At 44.0% G+C, this 24,604-nt stretch overlaps 1 protein-coding gene across 3 annotated transcripts in view; it reads right to left on the reverse strand.

Moving 5' to 3' along the window:
* Nucleotides 1-24,604, reverse strand: part of LOC147621325 (P-loop containing nucleoside triphosphate hydrolases superfamily protein) — an 84,767-nt gene that overhangs the window by 10,530 nt on the left and 49,633 nt on the right. Inside the window, exons 16-22 of one of the 3 annotated variants that reach the window (XM_086824053.1) lie at nucleotides 24,085-24,493; nucleotides 22,956-23,872; nucleotides 22,791-22,856; nucleotides 22,490-22,615; nucleotides 21,996-22,243; nucleotides 3,369-4,801; nucleotides 2,763-3,234 (exon numbers count right to left, since the gene is read on the reverse strand). In XM_086824053.1, coding sequence (XP_086680179.1) covers nucleotides 2,933-3,234; nucleotides 3,369-4,801; nucleotides 21,996-22,243; nucleotides 22,490-22,615; nucleotides 22,791-22,856; nucleotides 22,956-23,872; nucleotides 24,085-24,493 — 3,501 coding nt within the window. In that variant the 3' untranslated portion in view covers nucleotides 2,763-2,932. Of the gene's footprint in view, nucleotides 1-2,762; nucleotides 3,235-3,368; nucleotides 4,802-21,995; nucleotides 22,249-22,489; nucleotides 22,616-22,790; nucleotides 22,857-22,955; nucleotides 23,873-24,084; nucleotides 24,494-24,604 lie in introns of all 3 variants that reach the window. The other 2 variants (XM_086824055.1, XM_086824054.1) reach the window with 2 other exon arrangements.

Below are 24,604 nucleotides of genomic sequence, written 5' to 3' on the forward strand. Positions count from 1 at the left end.
TGAGGAGGAAAGGGGAGGGGGGGAGGGGGGAGGGGTAGCTCTTCACGTCTCTCACCTTTGCATCTCGATAGTGACAGTCCCAACCCCATCGTTGCTGCATGGCAAATCTGGAGAGATCGATGAAGCAAAGCCATCGAAGGCACCCACACTCCGCCTGCGGAGTCCATCGGGAGCATGTGACTAAACATCGTTCATACCCTCCACGGATAGTGGGGGAAGCTTCAAGGTGGTTTTGGCCATATGCGGAAGCGTCAAGGGAAGCCTTCCTGAAGCTCTGGCGACCTCGTCCTTTTCTCACAAATTGTGGTGGTGAGCCCACTTGGCATTACAGACCACCTCTCTGGTTATTCCCTCCCCCATCCCTTGTATGAGATAGCCTTCTCCTCATACAGTGGCCAGCCAAAGGAGAAGTGCATCCTTCCCTCGTATTTTGTTCTTTAATCCTTGCCCCATACATGGGGGCGAGTTCGTATCTAGCCTTTGAGGCTGTTTTTTTGTTAACTAATAGAAAGATCTTGGTTCCGGACAAGAAAAAAGTATATGCTCATCTATGGGGTTAGGCTGAAATAACTTGGGCTGAAGTCGCTTTCATGCATGGAAGAGGCTGGCAAGACACCTGCATGTCATTTCCGTAGTTTTGCATACATGATAATCCACCCATATTAAGAGCCAATGCATCCCTTTATTGGGGGTGCAGCAATCCCTACAAATCACAAACTTGCAACATAGGACCATAACACATTCGCAAACGTCAATCACTCAAGAGGTGTCACTAACAATAACGTGAGCTGACGAGCCACCAATCTTGATAATGATAAGCCTAGGTCACACAACCTACACCCATAGAAACAAATAACCCTATCTCTAAGGTAAGAAACCTCTAAAACGTTTCTGGAAAGAAAACATATGGCAAAAAAATCATCATCCAATTTTGCGGTTCCTTTTCATGCTTTTTTTGCCCTTTTGTGCGCATAACTTTTCTAGCCCATTTTGCCACTTTCCTCACATTTTCACATCGCCATTGCAGTGAACTGAATCCTCCCATTGAATCAAGCAAGATATCTAAAAACTGAATTATCTCTCTCTAGAATATTTTCTCTCTCTAGGCTATAACAGGTAGAAACAAGATCTTTTATTATTCTAAAAAGAGGATTGATTACAGGGGAAGATACTGGACATCTTGAGAGGCTGGGGAGGAATCTTACATTACTCGTACTCTGACTTTCTCTCTTTCGAAGGTATATGGACACCATAGCAATCTAACTTTCTTTTCTAAGATATTAGATAAGAATGAAGGGATATATACATCTCAAGCTCTAGGATTACCTTGAGGCTACTTGCTGCCTTCTTACAGTTTTTCCTATGTAAAGACCCTGACAGAATTAGCAAATTGATTTGGCCATAACTCTCTGAAAAAACTCAGAATATGGTCGTATAACCAGCCAAAAGAACCGAAAGGCATCTAGTCTGCAAGCCGACGCGAGTAGAATAGGCAAAAACGTCTGTATATAGCCCCGCAAACGCGCCATCTTTAGAAATGCATTGCTTTTCCATATTTTTAGTATGCATGGACTCTAAATAACTCTAACTACGACCTCCTATCACCTAAATTCGAATTTCTATTTTTGGAGATACTTATCTCTTAATAGAACTATTCTTGTCTTCTTATTTCTTTTAAGATTTTTGAAGCTAATATTTTTATTCTAACACTTTCCTAATGTTTCTAGCCTTATTGTCTCACTCTTCTCTAAGTGCACTCTCTTTCGTTATTGAAATCTATATTAAAAGAGACACATACATACATGGCTTGTGAGGGACCTTACAATCTCCCCCACTTTAAAGATTCGAGATATCCTCATCTCGCGAGCTGGGGTAAATCCTCCTGTCTTATCCAAAGTGATGTCCCCACTAGATAGAAATCTTCTTTTATCTAAACATTGTTCTTAAAGAGTTCCTTATTTCATGTGTTTGGCTCGTTTTGTTGTGCCACCAAAAGGTCTATTATTCTAAAGTTAATTGGTCTTATTATCCTAAGTTCATGCATCCATATACCTCTCATATGATATGAACCTTCGAATTCCTTATTCTATACCCCCATTTAATATGGTACTTAACAAATTGTCATGGAAAAACGTAAGGGAATCAATCCTTTACGCAATCTAACCTATGATAGAAATTTAATAATCTTAGTATCGTCTTGTAGAATACTTCTATTCATCACACAACCTCCTCGTCATCCCCTTACTCCACCTATCTTCTTCCTCTTTTTCCTTCACCCTCTTCTTCTTTCTTCTTCCTATTTCTCCCTTCTTCTTCCTCTTTTCCTCATCCTCCTCCTCTCCTTATTCTTCCTTTCCCTTCGTTTTCCTCTTTCTCCTTCTCATTCCACCTCTCCGCCCTTCTCTTTCTCTTTCTCGTCCTTCCCTTTTGTTTAAGAAATCTACATATATTTTTTTAATAAATTGTTTTTCAAAATTTTGCAGTTTTTTTGCGGAGGAACAAAAGCTTCCTAGACGTAAGTGGGAAAACATTGAAACATTTCTTGACTATGCCTATGCCGCTAATGAGCCATCTTCATTGCTCCACTATGCGTGTGGGGGGGGGCAGCACGAGCTCTTTCAACGACTTCACGTTCGTGACAATGATGCATAGAAAGAGGCTGGCAGCCCACACAAAAGAGAGCTGGGCATTATAAGCACAAATACAGAAGACACCAAACAAAAAAAGCAGAAACAAGAGAGATATCAAGCACACATGCCCACCTGGATAGTGTAAACTCAGTTTACATCATGTGTTTTGCTGCCACTGGCATGATTCCTTCTTGCATGCCCAAAACTTCCTCCAAATATGGCAGCAGAAATTGCATTACTCATTGACCTGCTATAGCCAAGTTTAACTCTCCATGAGAGATATGAAGCCACACATTCTCCATTCAAATGGCTCCACCTTCATGTTGCAACATGTTTATAGAGCACTTGCCCTCTTTGGTGCTGATATCATGGGAAACTTCAACCTGTGGTCTTGCAGCTAAGGGAAAAAGAATCTTGCTTTCAGCCAAAACTCTCTGGAATCGTTCCCATTCTCCATTCAAATGCTCATTACTAGCATGACCGTAATGAAATCTCTTTGCTTTTGCTTTTCGACAGTGAGCAGTATGATCTTTTAAAGTGTTTTCAGGTACATGCCTGGGAAGAGGTGCTTGTGTATTTAGCAACTCTGTTGGAAAGGCCAAACCTGTACACAACACAAAGCACATTTAGATTAACAGCTAAATAGAAGCATTAAGAAGGCCCATTGATGCTTTGAGGCAAGCCTCAGATTCCCGTGAGAAAATTCCATGTAAACAAAAGGGTGAGCATGCATCATGCCTGATGCCTTTTCTTGTCGCTGCCGTTTAGAAGGTCTCAAGATCTTCAATTCGCTATCCACATCATTTGGACAAGAATGGCATGCTAACGGGCTGCTAATGATTTCATCACCAGCAACCCCCCGACCAGTGCTTGAGCTTTTTATTCCCACATATGATGTGAAAGGCTGAGAAGTCCCAACACTACAAGGATCTGTTGCTGGACTCACTCTCATACCAGAATCCATTCTATCAGAAGGAAAACCAGTTGATGAGGAAGAATGGTTGCTTTTACTCTTAGAAATAGATAAACCCTCAGAATATGTGTCTTTTGACATAAAAACGCTCTCTCGAAACTGCAACTGTTCCACACCCTTTGTTGCTTGCAACTGAGTATCCGTGGTTTCAGTCACACACCTGCCCATACCCTTAGTTTCACTTTGACTGTTGTCACCCAGATGCTTTTTGTCCTTTACACTGCTTCTGTTTAGACTTTGTTTTTTGTTACCTTCAGATACATGCCCTGAAACTGCTTGCACTGATTTTCTACCTGCATTGTAGCTACCGGGACACTGCCTATCATTTTGAATGTTTTCACAGAGTTGATTTAAAGAAACTGCTGGTATTGATTTTCTACCTGAATCACAGTGCCCACGGACATTACTTTGGCCAACATCTCGCATGTTCTCATCACTGGCAGACCTTTCCTGGTGCAACTCTTTCTTGGCACAAGGAAGGTCAAGCTTAAGTGAGCTATCCTTATCCTGCAAAGAGTCAGTTCTCTTATTGTCTCCACGTGCCACTTTGTCCTTGCTCTCATTCTTAGAGTCTCCCTTACTTTCGTTTGAAACAAAGTCGGTCAATACATCCTCGACACAATTGCTGCTTTTACTTGGCTTATCAACAATATTGGACTTCTCGATTGCCACCTGGTTTCCTATTTCCTGCCTCTTCCCCGGCATACTGTCTATCTGTATGCGGAGACTCGGACCCACTGGCGGTGATCTTCCCTGACTGTTCCAAATTTTCTCTCTGGACTCATTGGAATCGCAATTATCAAAAAAATCTCTATATGGACTCTTGACAGCATGTAGCACGCCTCTTTCTTTTGCATTCTGAAGTAGGGCAGCCCAAGGAGCGCTTGCTTGTAGGGTGGAAGCATTGCAAACAACCCACAATGAAAACCTGGCGCGCGTCAGAGCTACATTCATCCTACGGACATCAGCAACAAAACCAATTCTGGAAGAGCTCTGAGCATTCCTGGTTGTCGCCCGGACAGTGGACAATATAAGAATGTCAACTTCGCGTCCTTGAAATCCATCCACAGTATTAAACTCTATACCTTCTGCTACACTTTGCCCAAGTAATCTAGTAAAACGCTCCCGTAATAAGGAGAGCTGTTGCTGATAGGGAGTTATGACACCAATCCGCCCTGGATAGACTTCCATTGGATACCTGTGAATGGAGATCATGCACCAAAATCCATGATTCAATACAATAAGAAATGACCTCGAAACTGCAGCGGAAGCATGGCATAGTTGTGTCAAATAACCCAAACAGCTTTGAAACAAAAGAAACAAAAACAAACAGAGACCACAAGCTTGAGGAAACAACCTGACACCAAACCCCACCCCCCCCCCTCCATTCTCTACGACCCCATGCCACAAGTAAAGGGCTTCAACTGCTGAAATACCACCAACTCAACTCAACTGGAGCACCACAGCTGGATATGCCTCACTGGGAGAAATGATTTGGAAGTGGGACGTATCCGCAAGGCGTCTAGGCTGATATACAGTTTTCACCCCTCCATTACATACCAAAATTCCCCCAAGGTATGGAACTCGCCCACCTTTTATATCTCAAAGTCCAAGTCTTGATTTTCCCCAGATTTCCTCTTAGATTATGATCTACCGCAACTTTTTTTTTTAGGTTTTTAAGTAATGCTGTAAAAGCCTAAGCAAAAGGACATTGCTGAGGATATCTCAACACATTGTCACTTTGTATTTAGTGACCTGGGCTGGATGGAAGCCCTGTAGGAGCACATGGCCCAAGTCCATTGTCCTTTGAAGGCCAGCACTACGCACACTGGGGAAATAACCATATCAAATATTTTAGTGGATGCCCTAGCTGCAGCAACGGCTAGTGCATTGGTATGTGTGTTGCGTAGGTAAGCGGAGGTACAGCATTTCAGAATGCATATAAGTGTATACAAGACCCTTCCGCATATAAAGCACCCACTGCCATTCAGTGCTGATGGAAGGCTCAACAGCACCAAATATCGGGTTTGGACTTGAGGATATCCTGTCCTCCTATGAACTTTGGGACACCCTCATGGGTGTTGATGTTCACCCACCACCAACGGTGGATTCACAAGGAAATTCAGTTCCCCACACTATCGTTTTTGTTCTGGCTTGCAAACGAAGGGATGCAGATGCTCTCTGTGTTATTGTTACCAGTGTGGAAGATAGTGTGTTGATCATGGTACAGCATGTCTGCACAACAGTACTTGAATGGACTATGCTGCAAAGTCAGTATGAAACTACAAATCCATCAAGAATTCAGAATCTTGAAAATCAGCTCCTAAAAGAAAATGACTAAATGAAAAGCCGTAGAAGCATTCTGCGCGAGAATCAAAAACGCCAACTAAGTATGACAATTTTATCTTTGAATGTTGGTGTCATACCTGCTCATCTCACTTTTGAGTTAAGCTCTTTACTTTGAGACAAGGAAATGCAATGCACAATTACACCAATGATAACGCTTTCTCCAGTAACACCAATAAGAAGAAGGGTAAGGATTGTAACTCTTCAAATGAGAAGAAAAAGGCTAAATTCTTTTACTATAACAAGAAATGGCATTGTCAATAAAATTGGTTAACATGGAGAGCTCCTACAATTTTAGTCTACAATTGCCAAGCACTTGTCACCAATTTTGGTCACTTCCCATATGTGGACAAGACACCGGGAGGCCTGGCAAATTATGATGTACAAGCTTTGAGAATGGGACATTATCCACAAACAGAGGGCCGTGCAGACTTGGCTTTATTGACAATGGCTAGTAGAATAACATGGATCACTCTTGCGGGCCTCCCAAGAGGTGCCTAGACAAGGGCCACGTGAACAAGGTTCATAGGAGGCCACTTGTGTGTGCTTTATGAGTTCACGTTGTTTTTCATAATGGTGCACACTTTGGATAAAAACCCAAACAACTTATAACATGGGCACCGAGTTTTTAAATACATATGAAAGGGATCACTCACAAGGGCACCTGACTTTGCTTTATGTTATGTTGGGATACGCTCTTTATTTTGGGCAGCTTTTCTCTACTTTTGGACCCTTAACAAGCTGAAAATACAGTTTTTTACATCTCCGGGTATATATATTCAGTTTCTGAGCATTATACGCATGATTTTAACATTGTACAACCATGTCCTTATACGCATGATTTTCACATCATACAACCATGTCCTTACATTCCATGCCACTAAAATGTCCGCACAGTCCCATACAGCATCCATACAGTACGTACAATGTGCGCACAATCCATACCAATGCCCGCTCAATCCCTACCACTTTCGTACAGCCTTGAATTTATATTGTACACCCTGTTTCTGCCCTGTACCAGCCGATTTATTGTTTGTACCGGTTGTACCAAATGCTTTACTGTTTTTACCAACAGTACCCCCTGACTTGCTGATTGTACTAGCTAAATTAATGTGTTTACTAGCTAGATTGCTCGGATTCAGCTGTGTTTTGCACCTGCAAGAATCTGGTCGTATTCAGAAACAGGAATTTGCAGGTATGAAGATCAATACCCGCACAGGTTTTGGTATTTCTATATCAATGATGAATGCATTTGGGCATATGTCAAAGGCCCGGATGTTGTTGTAATATTGGATATTGTATTTTTGATAATCTGGCCTTTCTTTAAGGAGGAGAGAAGACCCCAAGGCTTGTACATATGAGCATTCCTTTTGGCAACAAAAAACCCAAGAGGCTGGGCCCATTCCAAGCCCGATGTGGTGTCGCTTTTGAATATCTCTTTCTTAATCGTTTATGGTTCTTTATTGTGAATGTGTATGTGGCAATCCATAAGTGTTTGCATTAATAATTAACTGTGTACGCCCCATGCTCGAGTTGCATGGGCATCAGAACTTAGGCTTCCTTTTTCTTCGAGGAAGCAGGTCCTATGCTCGAGTTCATGGGCATCAGAACCTAGGCTTCCTTTTCCTTGGAAGGTGGTCCTGCTCTTGAGGCAAACACTGACTATTAGTGCAATTAAGCATGGCCAACCCATTTCCTGGTTTAGAGTAGATATGCATCACCAACATGTGCAAACAAGTCACGAGAAAAAGTTATGGACAAGTTTGTCTATAGACAAGCAGAATTGTGGAGTACCATAGTTTGCAATTGCTCAAGAACATTTATATGGTTGTTATGTCTACGAGATCTATTCGTTGGGATATCCAAGATTGGGATGGAGATTATGGATTATGAATTTTTTGGCTTATGGACTATATGATGGAATTGCACCTGGGATCCAAGATTTGGCTCATGCACTATATGATGGTATGGCACTCTGGATCTATGACTTTGCTTATGGCTTAGCTGAGGTTTGGCTTTGTGTGTAGCAACCTAGACAAGATTTGGAATTCTTGTGGAAACTCTTCCTCCATAATTCGTGGCCAAGAACCCAATTGGGAGTGTAACTAGTACAGTCAATGTCACATGAGGAGAAGCTATGTGTCTTCTTCCAACCCTAAACACCTTTCATAGGAACATCTTGATGCAAAACGCAAAGAAGAGATGGAGAGATGGAGAGAAGCAAGAGAGAGAGCTGTATTTTCAGTATACTCATGTAGTACAAAAAGGTACATATCTTGGGCAGCCATAGGCAGGCCCCAAAAAGGTTATCTTGACTATGAAAAGTTCTACATCTGTCCTAGTCTATGATCTATCCCAAAAGGGATGAGATGATCGACACAACAATGTGCCTTGGATTATATAGGCCCCAAATCTGCCAATCAGTCATCTATACTATTGCCGGCCAGTTCTGTCCACCATAATCCATCATTTAATGCAGGCGTTTTCCACACGTGTTAGTCTGGATGACCAGCCAACTGAGTCCTTTGCTGCCGACTGCCTTTCGAGTCTTCTATTGAGCCTAATCAAGCCCTGACAATGTGCTAAATCTTGGCTGCAAATCTGGATTAGCATGTCCATGTGGCATCCAGATGACATCCCCTCCTGCTAAACTTGATGACAGGCTTCCAACTTCTGACCATGGATGACTGTCATCATCCCTTTGTCTCCTCATGGATTCCCAATGTCATCCTTCTAAGCCTAGCAACCTTCCTACTGAAAAACCTTGCCATACCTTGGTTCCACTCCATAATCTGGTGTAGATCTATGCATTTGTTCCACTTGTCCCTTGACCCTTCATGCCCTATCCCTAAACACTTTCTCTGGACTTCTTTTCCTAAGTTTTGGGTCTGGCATCTTCACTCCACCCCTTGGATGATCATTACCCTTGGAGCCGTTCTCCTGAAAGCCTTTTCTCGTATGCCCAAGTGGCATGCGACTCACAGGGTTGCCATTCCTCTTGGGTCTTGTCAAACACCACCGACCAACCTCCTCGGAACTTCTTCCATGTGTGTTACTCTCCTTGGACTGTGCACCTTCATTTGGGACGCCATCAATGCTTAACCTTGCTGAGCCTAATGCTCTGATACCAATTGCTTGGTCACCACACCACCAAAAGATCAAGACACAACGATGGTTTCATCCATGCCTGATGCAGTAAGAGTGGGTGGGACATGGCCAACAACAATATCTCAGAACCAACCTGAAGCTTTATACCAATGTCACGTGCAGAGAAGCTCTGTGTCTTCTTTCAGCCCTAAGCACCTTTCATAGGAACATCTTGATGTAAAATGCAAAGAAGATATGGAGAGAAGAGAGAGACAGAGACAACTGTATTTTCAGTATATTCATATAGTACAAGAAGGTACATACCTTGGGCAGCCATAGACAGGCCCCAAAAAGGTTACCTTGACTATGAAAAGTCCTACATCTGTCCTAGTCTATGATCTATCCCAAAAGGGATGAGATGATCAACCCAATAATGTGCCTTGGCTTATAATGTGGCTTGGCTTATATAGGCCCCAAATCTGCCAATCAGTCATCTCTACAGCTGTCAGCCAGTTCTATCTGCCATAATCCAGCATTTAATACAGGCATTTTCCACACGTGTGAGTCTGGATGACTAGCAAACTGAGAACTTTGCTTCCGATTGCCTTCTGAGTCTTCTACTCATTGCGAGATTTGGGGCCTATATAAGCCAAGGCACATTATTGTGTTAATCATCTCATCCCTTTTGGGATAGATCATAGACTAGGACAAATGTAGGACTCAGCGAGGTGGAGTGAATCAAGGAGAAATCAGTGGGATTAGATGCTTGGATGTAAACTCTATAAATTGAGGCATTGGCCTAATGAGAATTTGCTAGTTTTTTTATTATCCATACCTACATTAAGCTATCAATTAATTACTCACTAATCACGTGTTAATTATCATCTAATCTCTTTGTTAATGATGTTGATTCTAGCATTTGATCGACCATAGCTCATCACATTGCTGTAATTTTAACATGGTATCAGAGCCTAGCCTAGAATCCATCAATTTGTGAGCCCATTATCTTACTAATCACCTGGCTAATTAGGATTAGTAGAAAATTAATATTTTCACCTCTTTTTCAACTAACCTCACACTACTATGGAGGTCGATGCCATGTCTCTGAGTTAGAGTACTTCTTACACCACAAACGTGTTTCAGCTTCTTTTTCTTTTACTTTGAATTGATGTTGGAAACTATGGTCATCAAACTAAGCAAATGCAGGGCTTGCAAAATCTCCACCTGTTCATAGGTGCCTTTCAAAACATGAATTTTTGGTGCAGGGAGTCCTACATCTGTCCTAGTCTATGATCTATCCCAAAAGGGATGAGATGATCAACACAATAATGTGCCTTGGCTTATATAGGCCCCAAATCTCCCGATCAGTTACTGTCAGCCAGTTAATCCAGCATTTAATGCAGGCATTTTCCACACATGTGAGTCTGGATGACCAACGAACTGAGTCCTTGGCTGCTGACTGCCTTCTAAGTCTTCTACTGAGCCTAATCAAGCCCTAACAATGTCCTAAATCTTGGCTGCAAATGATAAGCATGTCCATGTGGCATGCATATGACAGTCGCAAACAATTTGGAAGTTGGAGAAACATTGATTGAGAAATAATGTGTGGATCATACATTGGCATGGGATTCTTGCTTATATGGATTTGAAATTTATCCACAGTTTGGGAATTGATCCCAAGATTTATGCATACTATTCTGCAGACATAGTTGGGTTTGGTAATATGTCTTTGGAATGTTTTCTCCCATTGATATCTGAGATACAGTTGGCTCTTGCGGCCCTATTCATTATTGGTATATCAATGAGTATATGTCATGGTCAACTACAGTTATGGACTTGGAAGTATGGATTCATGTATTCTCATGGATCTCCTTATGGAGATATGCTTTTGCATCAGTTCTCGATTGAATTTTTCAAAAGTCGAGCTCACTTTTATGAACTCCCGCAGGAAGAAAAAGGAAGAGGGGGGGGGGGGGGAGCTGGCCGACTGTTGTAAGGGCCACTATTGGCTGTTTTTACAGGTTTGCAGGAGGTTTCTCGCGACGAAACTTGAGCAAACATGTCCCTAGACAAGTACCGGGCCTAGGGATGTGATGTGGTGGAACCTGTGGGTGGCCAGTGAGCCAAAACCATGGCTGGTTACTGTTTTGCAGGTTTGGGACAGCACTTTGTTAGAGGGTTGGTGACTGTTCTATCAAAGTACAGGAGTGGTTGGTGATCACTTTACCTTGGTTGGTGACCGAGGGTGTTCTACAGGAGCGGCTGGTGATCGCTCAACCTTGGTTGGTGACCGAGGGTGATGCAACAGGAGTGGTTGGTGACCGCTTGACCTTGGTTGGTGACCGAGGAGTTGCAAGTAATGTGTTTACCTATGTTTCCACAGTTGGATAAATCTGGTGTCAGCTGGATGAGTGTGTACTCTCTCGGCACCCGCATCTTGTACATATAAATACTTCTGTTGGTAATAAAGATACCTCAAGGGGGGGCTCTGGGGCTGGCCCAACTTCAGCCCCTAGTGCTGTGTCATGTGCAAGTTGGTTATGTTTGCAGGATGTACATGTTCATGTAATGTTTCATAATGATGGTAATCATGTATATGCCAGAAATGGTTGATGTATGTATGCTGTTTTGGTAGTGAATTGGTTCCGTATTCACGTGCCCGTGTGTGACAATGGTATCAGAGCATTGGTTTCTTTCTTTGCTTGAGAAAGACGATTTTTGGGCATATGGAAAGCTTTTTGTTGAGCATATAGATTGTGAAACATGAGCATGCAAGCAGGGTCTAGTGAGCATTCAGATGCACAGCGGTCTCCTAAACCCGCATATTCTGACCAGGCCAATGCACTTTCAGAGCTAGAGGCTCTCAAGCGTCAAGTTAGACGCTATCGTGAGGAGGCAGCTGAGTTGCGGTCTCTCAAGAATGACCCTGATGTGCAAAGGGTTTTGAATGAAAAGAAAAAGAAGGGTTTAGGTGACACTACAGCCTTTGAGGCCATAGCAACAGAGATGGGATATGAAGATCCTAAAGAGCTAGCCATATCTTATTTGAAAGGCAAAAAGGATGTATTGAGTGATGCAAGTACAAAAAGGACTCACCGCGTGGAAGCACATGCAGATTCCAATACATCAGGAGATATAGATCCTCGTCACCGTTATGCATCTTCACACCGAGAGCATTCTTCAAGTGAAGATTCTCACCATACCAGGAGCGTGTCTCGAGTACATGGGAAGAGACCCAGGCATGAGTCTCCTAAGCCTGGACATGAGGCTAGAGACAGGTCTCATTCTAAAAAAAAAAGCCGAGAGTTCAAGTCAGGAGACAAAGATGTGAAGTTTGAGAACTTCTATGGCAAGATGGATACCACGAAGGCGCTTGCTTTTGTGAGACAGTTCGAAATTACTTTTTGCAATGAAGATTTCTGTGAGAAGTCTAAACGCAGGCATGTGGGTATGCATCTCAAAGAGACAGCTAGTGATCTTTTGGATGCAAGTGCTGCCCGCACATGGGATGACTTTAAAATTCGGTTTTATGCTCAATTCTTGCCTCCAAACTTTGCCAAGAATGTACGCAAAGAGCGGGATCGGTTGAAGCAAGAGAGACAGTGTAGACATATATAGCTAAGTACTGGAAGGTACTGCTGAAAGTTACTCCCTTTATGTCTCTTTCTAATGGGGAGAAGAAACGGAAGTTTGAATCAGGTTTGCACCCCATCATTCAAGAGAGCTTCAAGGTGTAACCTTCAGCAGTTGATAAACTCAGCACTCATAGCTGCAAATTTGCATATTAAGTGGGTTAAAAACAAGTCAAATTCAGATTCATTTAAGAGCAAGAGACGGGCTGGTTATGATCAGAAAAAGGGTGGAAAGCCCTCTAAAAGTGAGCAGAAAGATGCCTCAAATACAAAGGGAAACTGGTCTAAGAAGCCGGGGGGTAAACACAATGATTTTGGGCTGTCAAAACAGCAGAGGCTTGATTATGTACGTGATGGGAAATGTTTTGGTTGCGGCAGTAAGGATCGCATATTTCCTAAATGCCCACAGAACCTCAAGAATGCAGATTCTAATGCAGAAAAGCCTCATGTGAATGTTGTGCCCGATGTGCAAGGAAACACGGGGCAACCCCTAGATCATAGAACAATATGTAAAGCATGGGGACAGTTGAGGGATCAGCCCGCACTCTTTTTGTTTGATGATGCATCCACACATAATTTCATTTCGGTACAGATGGCTGCAGCCATAGGCTTGGATGTATTAGATTTTGGGACTCAAATGAATGCAGATGCCGCCTTTGAGGGTAAAAGAGTTGATGTAACGCCGATCGTTGCCAAACTCCGAATTCATATACAAGGATATCTTGATCATGAGAGTTTCTTGGTTGCTCCTCTCACGGGATGTGATGTTTTGTTGGGGATGCCTTGGCATGCTCGTATGGAGCCCAAAGACTATAAGTCCAAGAAAATCAGCTTTGTTCATAGAGGTAGAGAGCTTGTTATAGAAGCTGCTACTCTAGGTAGTACCATACCTATTGTAAGTCATGTTCAGGTTTCCAAAATAATGAAGAAGTCAGCTTGTTCTTACTTGGTTTTTGTACGAGAACAATCTGAACATGAGAATGTAAATGTAGATCATCTAACCCGAGAGCGCATAGACTTTTTGCGTGGTTATGGTGATTGTTTCAGGGATGCATTACCAGGAGAGTTGCCACCTGAGCGTCCCGAGGATCATCGTATTGATGTGATACCTAGGAGTACGCCCCCGAATAGACCTCCTTACAGGGTGAGTGCAAGTCAGCCAAAAGAGATTATGGCGCAAGTTAATGACTTGCTTTTGAGAAAGGGTTGATATGCCCTAGTTCATCTCCTTATTGCTCACCTGTGTTGCTAGTGCAAAAGAAAGACGAGATGTACAGGATGTGTGTGGATTATCGTGCCCTTAACAAGGTGACAATAAAGAACAGGTTTCCGATACCACGTATCAATGATATTTTGGATAGGTTGGAGCGTGCAGCATGTTTTAGCCGCATCGATCTTAAGAGTGGATATCATCAGATACGGGTGGCCCCTCGGGATATTCATAAAACTGCTTTTCGTACGCAGTTTGGGCCTTATGAGTTCTTGGTGGTCCCGTTTGGACTTACCAATGCTCCTGCCACATTTAATCGTATGATGGATCGTGGCTTCAAAGCACAGAGAAAGTTCACAGGTACTTTCTTTGATGACATCATTGTGTTCTCTAAAGATAAAGAGCAGCATAAGGAGCATTTGGCCATAGTGTTTGAAGAGCTTTGTCGCTATAAGCTCTACATTAATGGCAAGAAGAGTGAATTTTTCTTGGCTGAATTGGTCATATTCTATCCAAGGATGGAGTACGTATGGATCCCGCCAAGTTACATGCTATAAAAGATTGGCCAGAATTGAAGAATGCACATGAGATCAGGAGCTTTCTGGGATTATGCTCATATTAACGTTGGTTATTAAGCTCTTCGCCGAGATTGCTTCGCCTTTGCATGATTTAACAAAGAAGAAAGCTACTTTTCACTGGGGTGACAAGCAAAGGAATGACTTTCTTAAGTTAAAGGAAGCAATCATGACTGGACCGGTGCTGGTCATTCCAGATTTGCATAAACCTTTCTCGGTGGAATGTGTCACCAGGAGGTGAAACTTTTTGTAGTTGTTTTCTTTATTTACAGTTCTTTATAAATATATATTTTTCTTTTCTTTCTCTTTGGTTACTGTTGTTTTCCCCCGGGATCTCTTGGAAGGGCTTGGGCCATTGCAATGTCAGAATGGGTTAGCCAGTGGGACTTTGGACCAGTGGTTGGCTACGCCTGAGAACTGCACTGAAAGATGAATGACAGTGTCCAGGACATGGGCACTGAAAGATGAATGACAGTGTCCAGGACATGGCCACTGAATGAGGGCATAGGCCGGTTTACACTAGTAAGTGGCTGCCACCGAAATGTGAATGTATCTTGAATTCTAAGCAAATTCTGAAGTGACCATAGTGGTCAAAGATGGTCAGGAGACCAGAAGGAATGCAGATGACATTATCCCTAAAATCTAGGGAACTGCTATTTTTGGCAGTGTCGGAATTGAAAAGTGTTCGCGTCAGTTTGTGCGGAATGTCAAGGGGACCAAAAGCTGACAAAGGACTGTTGTGAGAATGTGAATCAGTCAGGAGATTTTTAGCCTGGAAGATTGCATGTGGAAAAGGCTTAAAAATGTGCCAAGTGTCAAATTTTGGTGCATTTTCCTCATAGAGAAGAGGGAAGCGTGGGAATTTGGAAAAAGGAGACTCATTTGCAGCCATCGTGTGGTTTTGTTGCAGGAAAAACAGCTATGGTGGTGCACTCCCTTGCCCTACAACTCATGAATTGAGGGTTGAGCTTGCTCCCCACAGCCTCTCTCTCTCTTTCTCTCTCTTGCAGACTATGGAAATGCTCTCATCAGATAAAATCAGGTACAGTTGTGTGAATTTCATGCTTATATGCAAAGGTTAGTTGCCTCCTTGAACAGGAACAGGTGTAGTTGGTTCCTACACCAAAGCAGGGACGGAAGAGGGTGATAACCTCTTCAATACAATGCTGTTTCAGCACTGTTTAGGTGCTGTTTTTGGGCTGTTATGTTGCCCGGTTGATGCCAAAATGCAGTAGGACCTTGCTTTAGTCCTCCAGGACAGTACAAGGGTTATTTTGGGCTGAAAACAGAGCTGAAAGCAGGTCTGTGCAGAAAATTACAGCAAGCTGAATTGTGATGTTTTGGACTCCATTGGGTAGCTTGATGCCTGCCTGTCAGTTGGGACTCATTCTGAGATGTTATGGAACAGTTTTAGTGGAGTTATGCTAGCAAATTTCTCCCAGAATTTGTAAAACTCAGCTGATGTAAGTAGAGTGCTTTGTTGCACTTGTGCTTTGTAATTTCCAACCTTTTAACAATAAAGAAATACCGCAAGGGGCGCCGGACTTCGGGGCCAATGTGTTGTTGAGCGAGGGAGCGAGGATTCTGTGATTGTGTGTCTGAGTAAGTCCAGGTTATTTGTGAATGAATTACCGCTTTATGTGTCCATAGACCGGTTTCATGGTTCCATCGCCGGGATAGGGTCCTCTTTTCTGCAAGAGCCCGGACACGGATTGGATTGGGTGAACAGGAGACACACATAGTGAGGTACAATTGATTACAGGTGAGAAAGAGTACGGTCTCTTTCTTTGGATACAGGTTCCCTTAAACTTTCAGTTGACAGTATGACAGACAAAGGGAAAGGCAAGCTCCCTGCCGAAGAGAGTTCCTCTTCTACTCGCAGACAGCATATAGAGGTGACAGGTGCCCAGGTGTCAGCCTCTGCTCGGATGGAGCCAGTAGTACAGCCAGCCTTGTTAGAGGAAGAACAGGAACAAGAGGATTTATTTCATGCGCACCTCCTGAGCATGGTTGGTACCTTTGAACAGTTGGTGAAGAATCCCAAGATGAAGAGGTATTTGCAGTCAAGGACAGGGGATTCCTAGGCTGAATCATCTCAGCATGCAGTTGAGAGGGCACAGGAACAAATGCCAAGGATGCCACAGCATGTAGAGCAGACACCAGCAGTGGCAGCTGATCCAGTGCAGCATGTTACACAGGTACAGGTACATGCATTTAATGGCCAGGAAAGTAATGTGCAAAGGGTCATGCCGACCATTCCTCCATTCGTTGCTTTCCAGCCTGGCTATTTTGGTGGTGGATCTGTTTTCCAGGCCATGGCTAGGCCGCCCACAGTTTTGCCAGGATTGATGTCAAGGGGGTCACCAGGAATGATGCCTATGGAAGCTGTGAACCCTCTTTATGCCAATATAGGTGTGCAGCCCGGATTTCAAACTTATTTTAGTCCAACTTTGGGGCCCGCAGCACCTGTCAGTGTGGCTAAATTTCCTCAACCTAGTGGACAAAGAGCAGTAAGGACTGATGCAGAAAAGGTGCAAAAGGATTACAAAGAAGGAGGTCAAGCAGTAAAGTTTGAGACTTTCAGTGGGATGCAGGACAAATTGAAAGCGCTGACTTTTATTCAGCAGTTTGATGCAGCATACACTGGGGGTAACTTTACAGAGTCTTCTATGGTGCGGAAGGCTGCTACTTTCTTGAAAGGTAATGCATTGCAGTGGTATGTTGAATTCACCACCCATGCACCAGAAGTCAACCTAGGGAAGGGCCTACCAAACTGTGCTCCAAAAGAGGGCTCCACCTAGAGCGGTGTTCGGGGCATAAACATTGGGGAAACCAACGCTACCCTCCCTGATCAAAATAGTAATCCAATGTACTCGCCTCGAGACTATGACTCCTGAGCCTATCACTGTCGGTAAAAGCTGCTCACTAACAGAAATAGAAACTCCACCCTGTGTCCCTTAAGGGCCGAAGGATGGAGACGAGAAGGTATGACTTCTGCCTAGTAAAATCTTCCCACATCAGCAGGTGCGCCCCTCAGAGAGGTGATGCTCTTGGAGGAAAAGAATGTCGATAGGTCCTCCCACTATGGCTCTCTGAAGCTCTCCTCTAAGGACACCTCGTCTCTGAAAGCACTAAGGCCCCCCTCAACCTTGTATGTTCCACGAGACTATTCGCATATCAATCTGTGTGTGTGAGGTGGAACTAGCGGAACTACCCTCCACTCGAAGAGTCTTGGCCAAGGGTTTAGACGGGGAATAATCACAATCCGTCCTGGGGTGAAGGTGCACCAAGTGGGGGCGGATCCTGTCCTCCATGTGACGCCACTCTATCCAAGTGCGAGAGTATGCGTACTTTGGGCTCCATCGATCATAATGGAGGTACCTATAAGAAGGGGGAAGAGGTACTGCGACAGAAGTATGCATGAACACAAAAAGCAGCACCTCCAAGCTGGAGGCCACCATCTCCTTGTCTTGGTCTCTGTAGCCTGAGCTTCCAAGCTCCATCCTAGCTAATGACCATAGATGGGTGAGTATGTCGGTGGTGCGAAAGTCGTGAAGATGATGGGACAGCTCAATTGCCTAATCCTGGATGGTGGAAGTCACCGACTCTGAGTCCCACTCCGTCCCCAAGACTACACTCAAAGGGAAAGAGAAGATCATCGTGCCATTCTCTGGCGTAGAGGGTCTAAAGTGGTGAAAAACCGGACATATCCGAATGGGTGCTACTGTCTCCTCGAACGTATTTGTCCCTTCTCCTGGAAGGCATCGGAAGAAACTATAATCCACAAGCTTCCCCAAGATCCGGGGGACCCACTTGGGGACTCTTGGCGAGAGAGCCCTCACCAGGGAGGTGGCAATGGTCATCTCCACTCACCCAGAGAAGCGATGAACCAAGCAGCGGGTGGAACTCGCCGGCTTCCTCCGCTCCGGTTAGATACTCTTGGAGGGGGGGGGGGGGGGGGGGGTACTGCTGGGAGAGATCCATCGGGGAGAAAGGCTGCTGGGAGAGGCTCACCGGGGGCACAATGGGATCTACCGGTCTCACTCGACACTAAGAATCGGAGGAGGGATCTCGACAGGGAATCGGCCACCAGAACGAAGGGGCCGAAGGGGCCCACTCAGGGACTGGAGGGGGCCCATCGCCAACGGGTGGCTACTGCGATAAATGCTCATAACGGTTCTCTGATAGAACCAAATCCTCCTATGCTCTCCCAGCCTGGCACACATGGGAACGACGCTCAGTCCTGGTCGTCGGCTCACGGCCCGGCGCGGGCCAACTATCCGCCACTCTCCTACAGCTGTTGTTGGAGATGCAATCCACACTTCTAGAGAGAACCAACTCACCTGGTGAGACTGGGTTTGAATCTTGGAAAGTTGAGGTTTCTACATATTGGATAATCGGAGGTCACCTAACACCTTAAGGTTTTGGGGTCTGGATGGCTAGATCAATTTGTGGAACACCTCAGTGCAAGTGCACTGCGCGCTTGCACAGGAACACAACTGGGATGGGTGACCTCCTGGGAAGTGGGAGGATCCATGTTTCTAACAGCTTTGTCGTCCGCGGTCGGGACCTCGTGCTCCGCTATCTTAGAACTTACCTCTCTCTCTACCCCCTAGTGAGATCTGAACGGGATATAGGGAAAGAGAGAGGGGGGGGGAGGAGGAGGGGGAGGGGGAGGGGGAAACACTGGGGTGGTCTCCTAGACTAATGTTGAGGGCAAGCTCTGGCTAGATGGCTCATCTACCTGCAAATGAAACATTGGCCTGGAAGGCTTGAATACTCCACTTGCTGAAGGATGGGATCTCCTCGGAGGCATGGGATAAATATAACATGTGGCACTGAACCCAACGAGGCAACATGGATGCGGAGGGATGGAATCCCATTTGCCCACGCAAGGGCCGAGGTAGCAAGGAGGGGGTTTCCATCACTCTCTCGATGGCACCACCAATCACCGGGAGAAGAGGAAGGTATTTCTTCCCTTCTCTAGATTTTTTTGGTTTTTTGGCAGGTGGCCTTCTAGATTGGATCATGCACGGCCCTTTGTAATCTGGACTAGATATGGGGCTTTGTGGACCATATGGCATGCAAGAAATCAATTTGTTTTTCATTCCGCAAGGATGCAAGCTATCAGTCAGTCTTTATATACCTAGATGAATCCAGGAACATGCCCAAATTCACCTTTTCGGAACGTGCATGTTATATACTCATGGTAGTCAACACACAAGACTATATAACTATCAACTTCATTATGCATAGTATGGACTAGATACCACGACATCCCCATTAACGTCATCAGTGCCCAATAGTGGGTGTAGAACAAATCGGCAGAGCTGAATAAAGTTAAAGAAGCAAGAAAGAATGGCAAATGGGCAATATACAGAGGAGGACAAGCAATCATTAAGGAATTCCGTACCCCACCCCCCTCAAGAGCAAATCCATCCATGGATGAAATATAGCTATTTTTATTTTGAACCTCAATTTCGAACTAGATGCAATAAAACCCATTGTAACTTAAACTCTTAAGAGTCTTAAGAGTTCATTTTGAGTTTTTTTTTTCCAGTTTTATGCCTCTTTGACATCGATACCCAGAGTGGAATGTAAATGGATGTACCTGATCTGTCCCATAGGTCGGATTCGGCCTCCCGTGGACGTTAATATAACTTTCTTTCTTTCTTTCTTTCTTTCTCTCTCTCTCTCTCACACACACACACAAACACACATAGGAGCATATATTCACACAAAGCCCTTCGTATTGAGTTTCTGTCAAACCTCTGGAGATGCACGGCAAACTCAGCCATAATGAGGCCTAGCACTGAGGGAAGTAGCAAATAGAAAGAATTAGTACAGCAAATAAGTAGTTGATAGGGTAAATGCACTGCTAAAGATAGAAAGAATAAGCACAATATCAACTGGCCGCAACTCGGATGAAAACTTCACAATGTGAAATCTACATGTCCGCTAATACAGCTGAATTATATACCTAGATGAATCCAGGAACATGCCCAAATTCACCTTTTGGGAACGTGCATGTTATATACTCATGGTAGTCAACCCACAAGACTATATAACTATCAACTCCATTATGCATAGTATGGCTAGATACTACGACATCCCCACTAACGTCATCAGTGCCCAATAGTGGGTGTAGAAGTCTGTATCAAGATATGCTCTCACACACGCACTCCACACACACACACACATAAGAGCATATATTCACACAAAGCCCTTTTTTACTGAGTTTCTGTCAAACCTCGGGAGATGCAAGGCAGACTCAACCATAATGAAGCCTAGCACTAAGAGAAGTAGCAAATAGAAAGAATTAGTACAGCAAATAAGTAGTTTGATAGGGCAAATGCACCGCTAAAGATAGAAAGAATAAGCACAATATCAACTGGCCGCAACTCGGACGAAAACTTCAGATCAGATCGATGATGGCCAATTGGCTTTGTTTTTTACCCAAAAAAAAAAGCGTGTATCAGCTACAGCAGTTAGATCAATCTCATCTGAATTTTGAGATTAACCCTTTTTGGGGAAAAGCACTCAAAAATATAATTTGAGCATAAACGCTTCAGAAAAACAATTTGGGAAAAAGCTTCTGCAAAAAGTGCTAATATTGGTATTTAAAGCTGATCATAGATGGGGGAGCCATCAATCTTAGTTGAGTGTTGCTCCCAGGGGCTGCATGGAACAGAATTGTATGACCAGTGTTCAACAGCCCCCGTGGCAAGACAAGTAAGGTGGGAGGTGTAGAGGACTGTATGGCATCAGAACAGCAGCAAAGTCTGCTATACAGACTCGTACAGTCAGCACAGAAACTGTACGGTCAGTTGTACGGGCATCAGGGCAACAGGGTGGTGATGCTTCTGCAGTGACTATGAAAAGCCTGATGGGGCAGCACCTGTAGTGCGAAATAGGCTCCTGGACATCATGGGTAGCATAGACAGGTAACAAGATAGTGTGGACACTTTCGGAAGGCTCAGATGCATTTGAAAGTGCCTTCAGGGCAAGTCACATGATGCCATGTAGGGGCAGCATGCAGCTTAACTCACATTCAGATCCAGGATCCTTTCTCACCCATGGCAACCAAGAAAATATTTGGCATTACAGGCACTAGTGCCCACCCCCCCCCCCCCAAAAAAAAGAAGCATAATATAATTTAAAAAAAGGACACCTCTGACGTAGTCTCCCTCAAAGAGCTGCCAGACATGAAGGGATTACCTCCCTTTTTCATGCATTCCCTGTTGTTTTTTTTTTCGAATGTACGATCTTTTCTGTATTCATAGGTTCATAGGTGGACCTCTCTTTTTTTCTTTTTCTTTGGGACGCACACGCGGAGAAGGCGCCGCGGGGGGGGGGGGGGGGGGGGGGGGGGGGGGGGGGGTTGTTTTTGGGGGGGTAGGTAGTAAATCGTGAGTAGAAAGACAGACACGAAGCTTTGAAGCAGTATAACACCATAACCAGTAGCATCACCCTTTGTCCTTCCTTTACACCTTACTTTCAAACATGCAGATGCTGTTTCTGGGGCGAAGAACTAGCACATACCTTGTCTTTAGGTTTCTGAAGATTTCCAAGGCAACATCTACCTCTGCTTCATTACAAAGTGACTGGGAACTAGATTGACGCTTCACCCTTTCACAACCCTCTACAACATCGAAAACAATGTATGGCCCTGAATGCTTGTTCTCATGAAACACCGCTTTTCTTCCATCTCTCATGGATGCACCATCTTGCAATTGATTCTCATAAAAATGTGCCGAAGGAAACTCACGTATTTCCGGGTGCATGCGATACTGCACTATATTCAATGTTGTTATAATCTCTCTCAATCATCAAAAAGGGTAAACCTTGTATAAATTATCCAAGCAACTCTTCTATTAGTGTATTCCAACTAGCCACAAAATGGTATGACAACTATCAGCAATTCGGACAACCACAAATTGACTGAAACGGAGGAAGAGATACTAAACTAACTGTATTCTAGTCGCAGACACAGACCTGAAAGAGAAAAAGAATGGGGACAATTGTAGCTACTTTACCTGAACACTCAGAACTGAAACCAGATGCCCTCCCCTTTGAAGACGCTCAAACATGCTGCACTCGTAGGAAAATCTACTTGCCATTTGTGATATAACTGTTGCTGGAAGTTGCTTGGGATCACCCACCTACCAAACAACAGAATTTGGATTACTCAATTTTCTTACAACTTACCCAGCATCAGCAGGCATGGGTATGTTTTCACTAACATTGTATCTTCACATGGACGCTTCTTAACATCTACTCACCTACAAACATAAATGTGAAGAACATGATAGCACTGTTTTATGTACAGATACAAACCATTATGCAACTTGCATGAGACAACTTCAGAAGTTGCAGTGGAATAAGTGTTGCTGGTTCCAAAGCCTTGACAAAAAGAAAAGGCAGGATATTAGATGGATGATTATTTCATGCAAAATCTGCATATACATGCAGGTGCTAAATGGCTTCAAATAGCAGAGGTACCTGAGCTGCTTCATCGATTACAACTGCATCAAACAAACCATCATCCAGATTTTTCATTTGTCTTCTTCCACCACCTTTTTCCACACAAGCTGAGTATACATCCCCACCACATCCACTTAATGTGGCCACCACCACTTCAGCTTGGCGGATAATATCCCTTTTCAGTAACTGACGCTTGCTTCTTGCTTCCTCAAATGATCGTTTCTCTCCTGCTTCTACAACGGCCAGCTCTCCACAGATTTGTCTCCGCTGTTTATAAAGCATATTTACCTTGGTTTCAATAGCTGCTTCTGCATCAGCACTGGCTGTTGTAGTATTATGTGCAAGGCTCTTTTTCATTTTTGCATCACTATTCTGTAGTTTGGAAAGCTGCGTTTCAAGAACTTGAATACTATCTAGGATTTTGTCAAGCTTGCCTCTCAGAAGTTCGACATTGTTTTTACCGGTCCCCATTCCCCCTGCATGGCTGTTCTCTTTTTCAGCTTCCATACGATTTTCAACAAGAGTGTCAATGAAAACTGGCAAACAGTTTGGATGCACAGTCTTTGCATTCCCCACACGTACTAAGTAAGGTTTGAAGAAGCCACCATTCAAGTCATACAGACCATCTTTGCACATTCGAGAAACAAGCTCATCAACTGCTGCATTTGATTGTGCACACACCAAAATCCTTGCCCGTTTATCTCTTTCTCTTTGCATATCCTCAAGTGCCTCCTGTTGGTTTAACTGTTTAGCCAGCGCTGCAGCTTGCCAAGACCTTGCGATGGCCACACTCTTGCTGACAGACCTATTGGCATTGACATGCGTGGTTCCAAACGCATTGTCCCCTTTTGTGCTTACTATATGGCCTTTTGAGCTCTTTATCGAGGCAATCAAGGCACTAACAATGGCCACGATAGTTCGTGTTTTCCCCGTTCCTGCAGACAAGTTGCAAACCGCATTTATCATAAGCACAATCAAAGCATTCCACGGCCTCAAGTAAGTCCCAGGATTGCAATGAAAAGAGTGAATATACGAAGAATGGATTTTTCGTAACGTTATGACCCAATGCTCCAACCTAGTGCATCATGTCTTAAGAGTTCACTACTGATTATTAAAGAGAAGTTTTTTTCTTTTTTAAACAGACAACCTGGAGGCCCCTGCACCAGAGATAGTTCATGACCATCGGCAGTCACTGCTGTAAGAGCCACCTCAATGGACTGAAGCTGACTTGCATTGTAGTCAGCCCTTAACTGACGCTGTAATTTATCTGCTAGTCCTTGCAAAGCTCGCTTATTTGGAAGTGGGATGCTTGGGGAGCCCATCTTACGAGACCCATTATTCAATATAATTGGCAGCAGTGGAAGGTTTTCTACAGCTGAAAGTGCTTGGAACTCCCGAAGCTGTGGTGTTATACTCATCAATCGAGTCGTATGCCACTTGCTACGCTCCAGCAGGAGACTGCGAACTTTTGCCAAACGCTTACTTCCAGAGCGGAGGAAAAATTTCAAAACCAGCTTTACAGAACGGCTCTTATTGTCTCTTTCCTGTCGTTCAACCTGTGAACAAACAACGCACGGGCATACCACTGAGAAAATACATGTAATTTGGCACCACACTTCTCTTACTTAGCCTAATGTTTTTGGCATTTAAAGCCAAACCAAGACTTA

This window comes from Cibotium barometz, chromosome 30, assembly GCF_041138505.1.
Source record: "Cibotium barometz isolate CiBa-2024 chromosome 30, ASM4113850v1, whole genome shotgun sequence".
Lineage (NCBI taxonomy): Eukaryota > Viridiplantae > Streptophyta > Polypodiopsida > Cyatheales > Cibotiaceae > Cibotium > Cibotium barometz.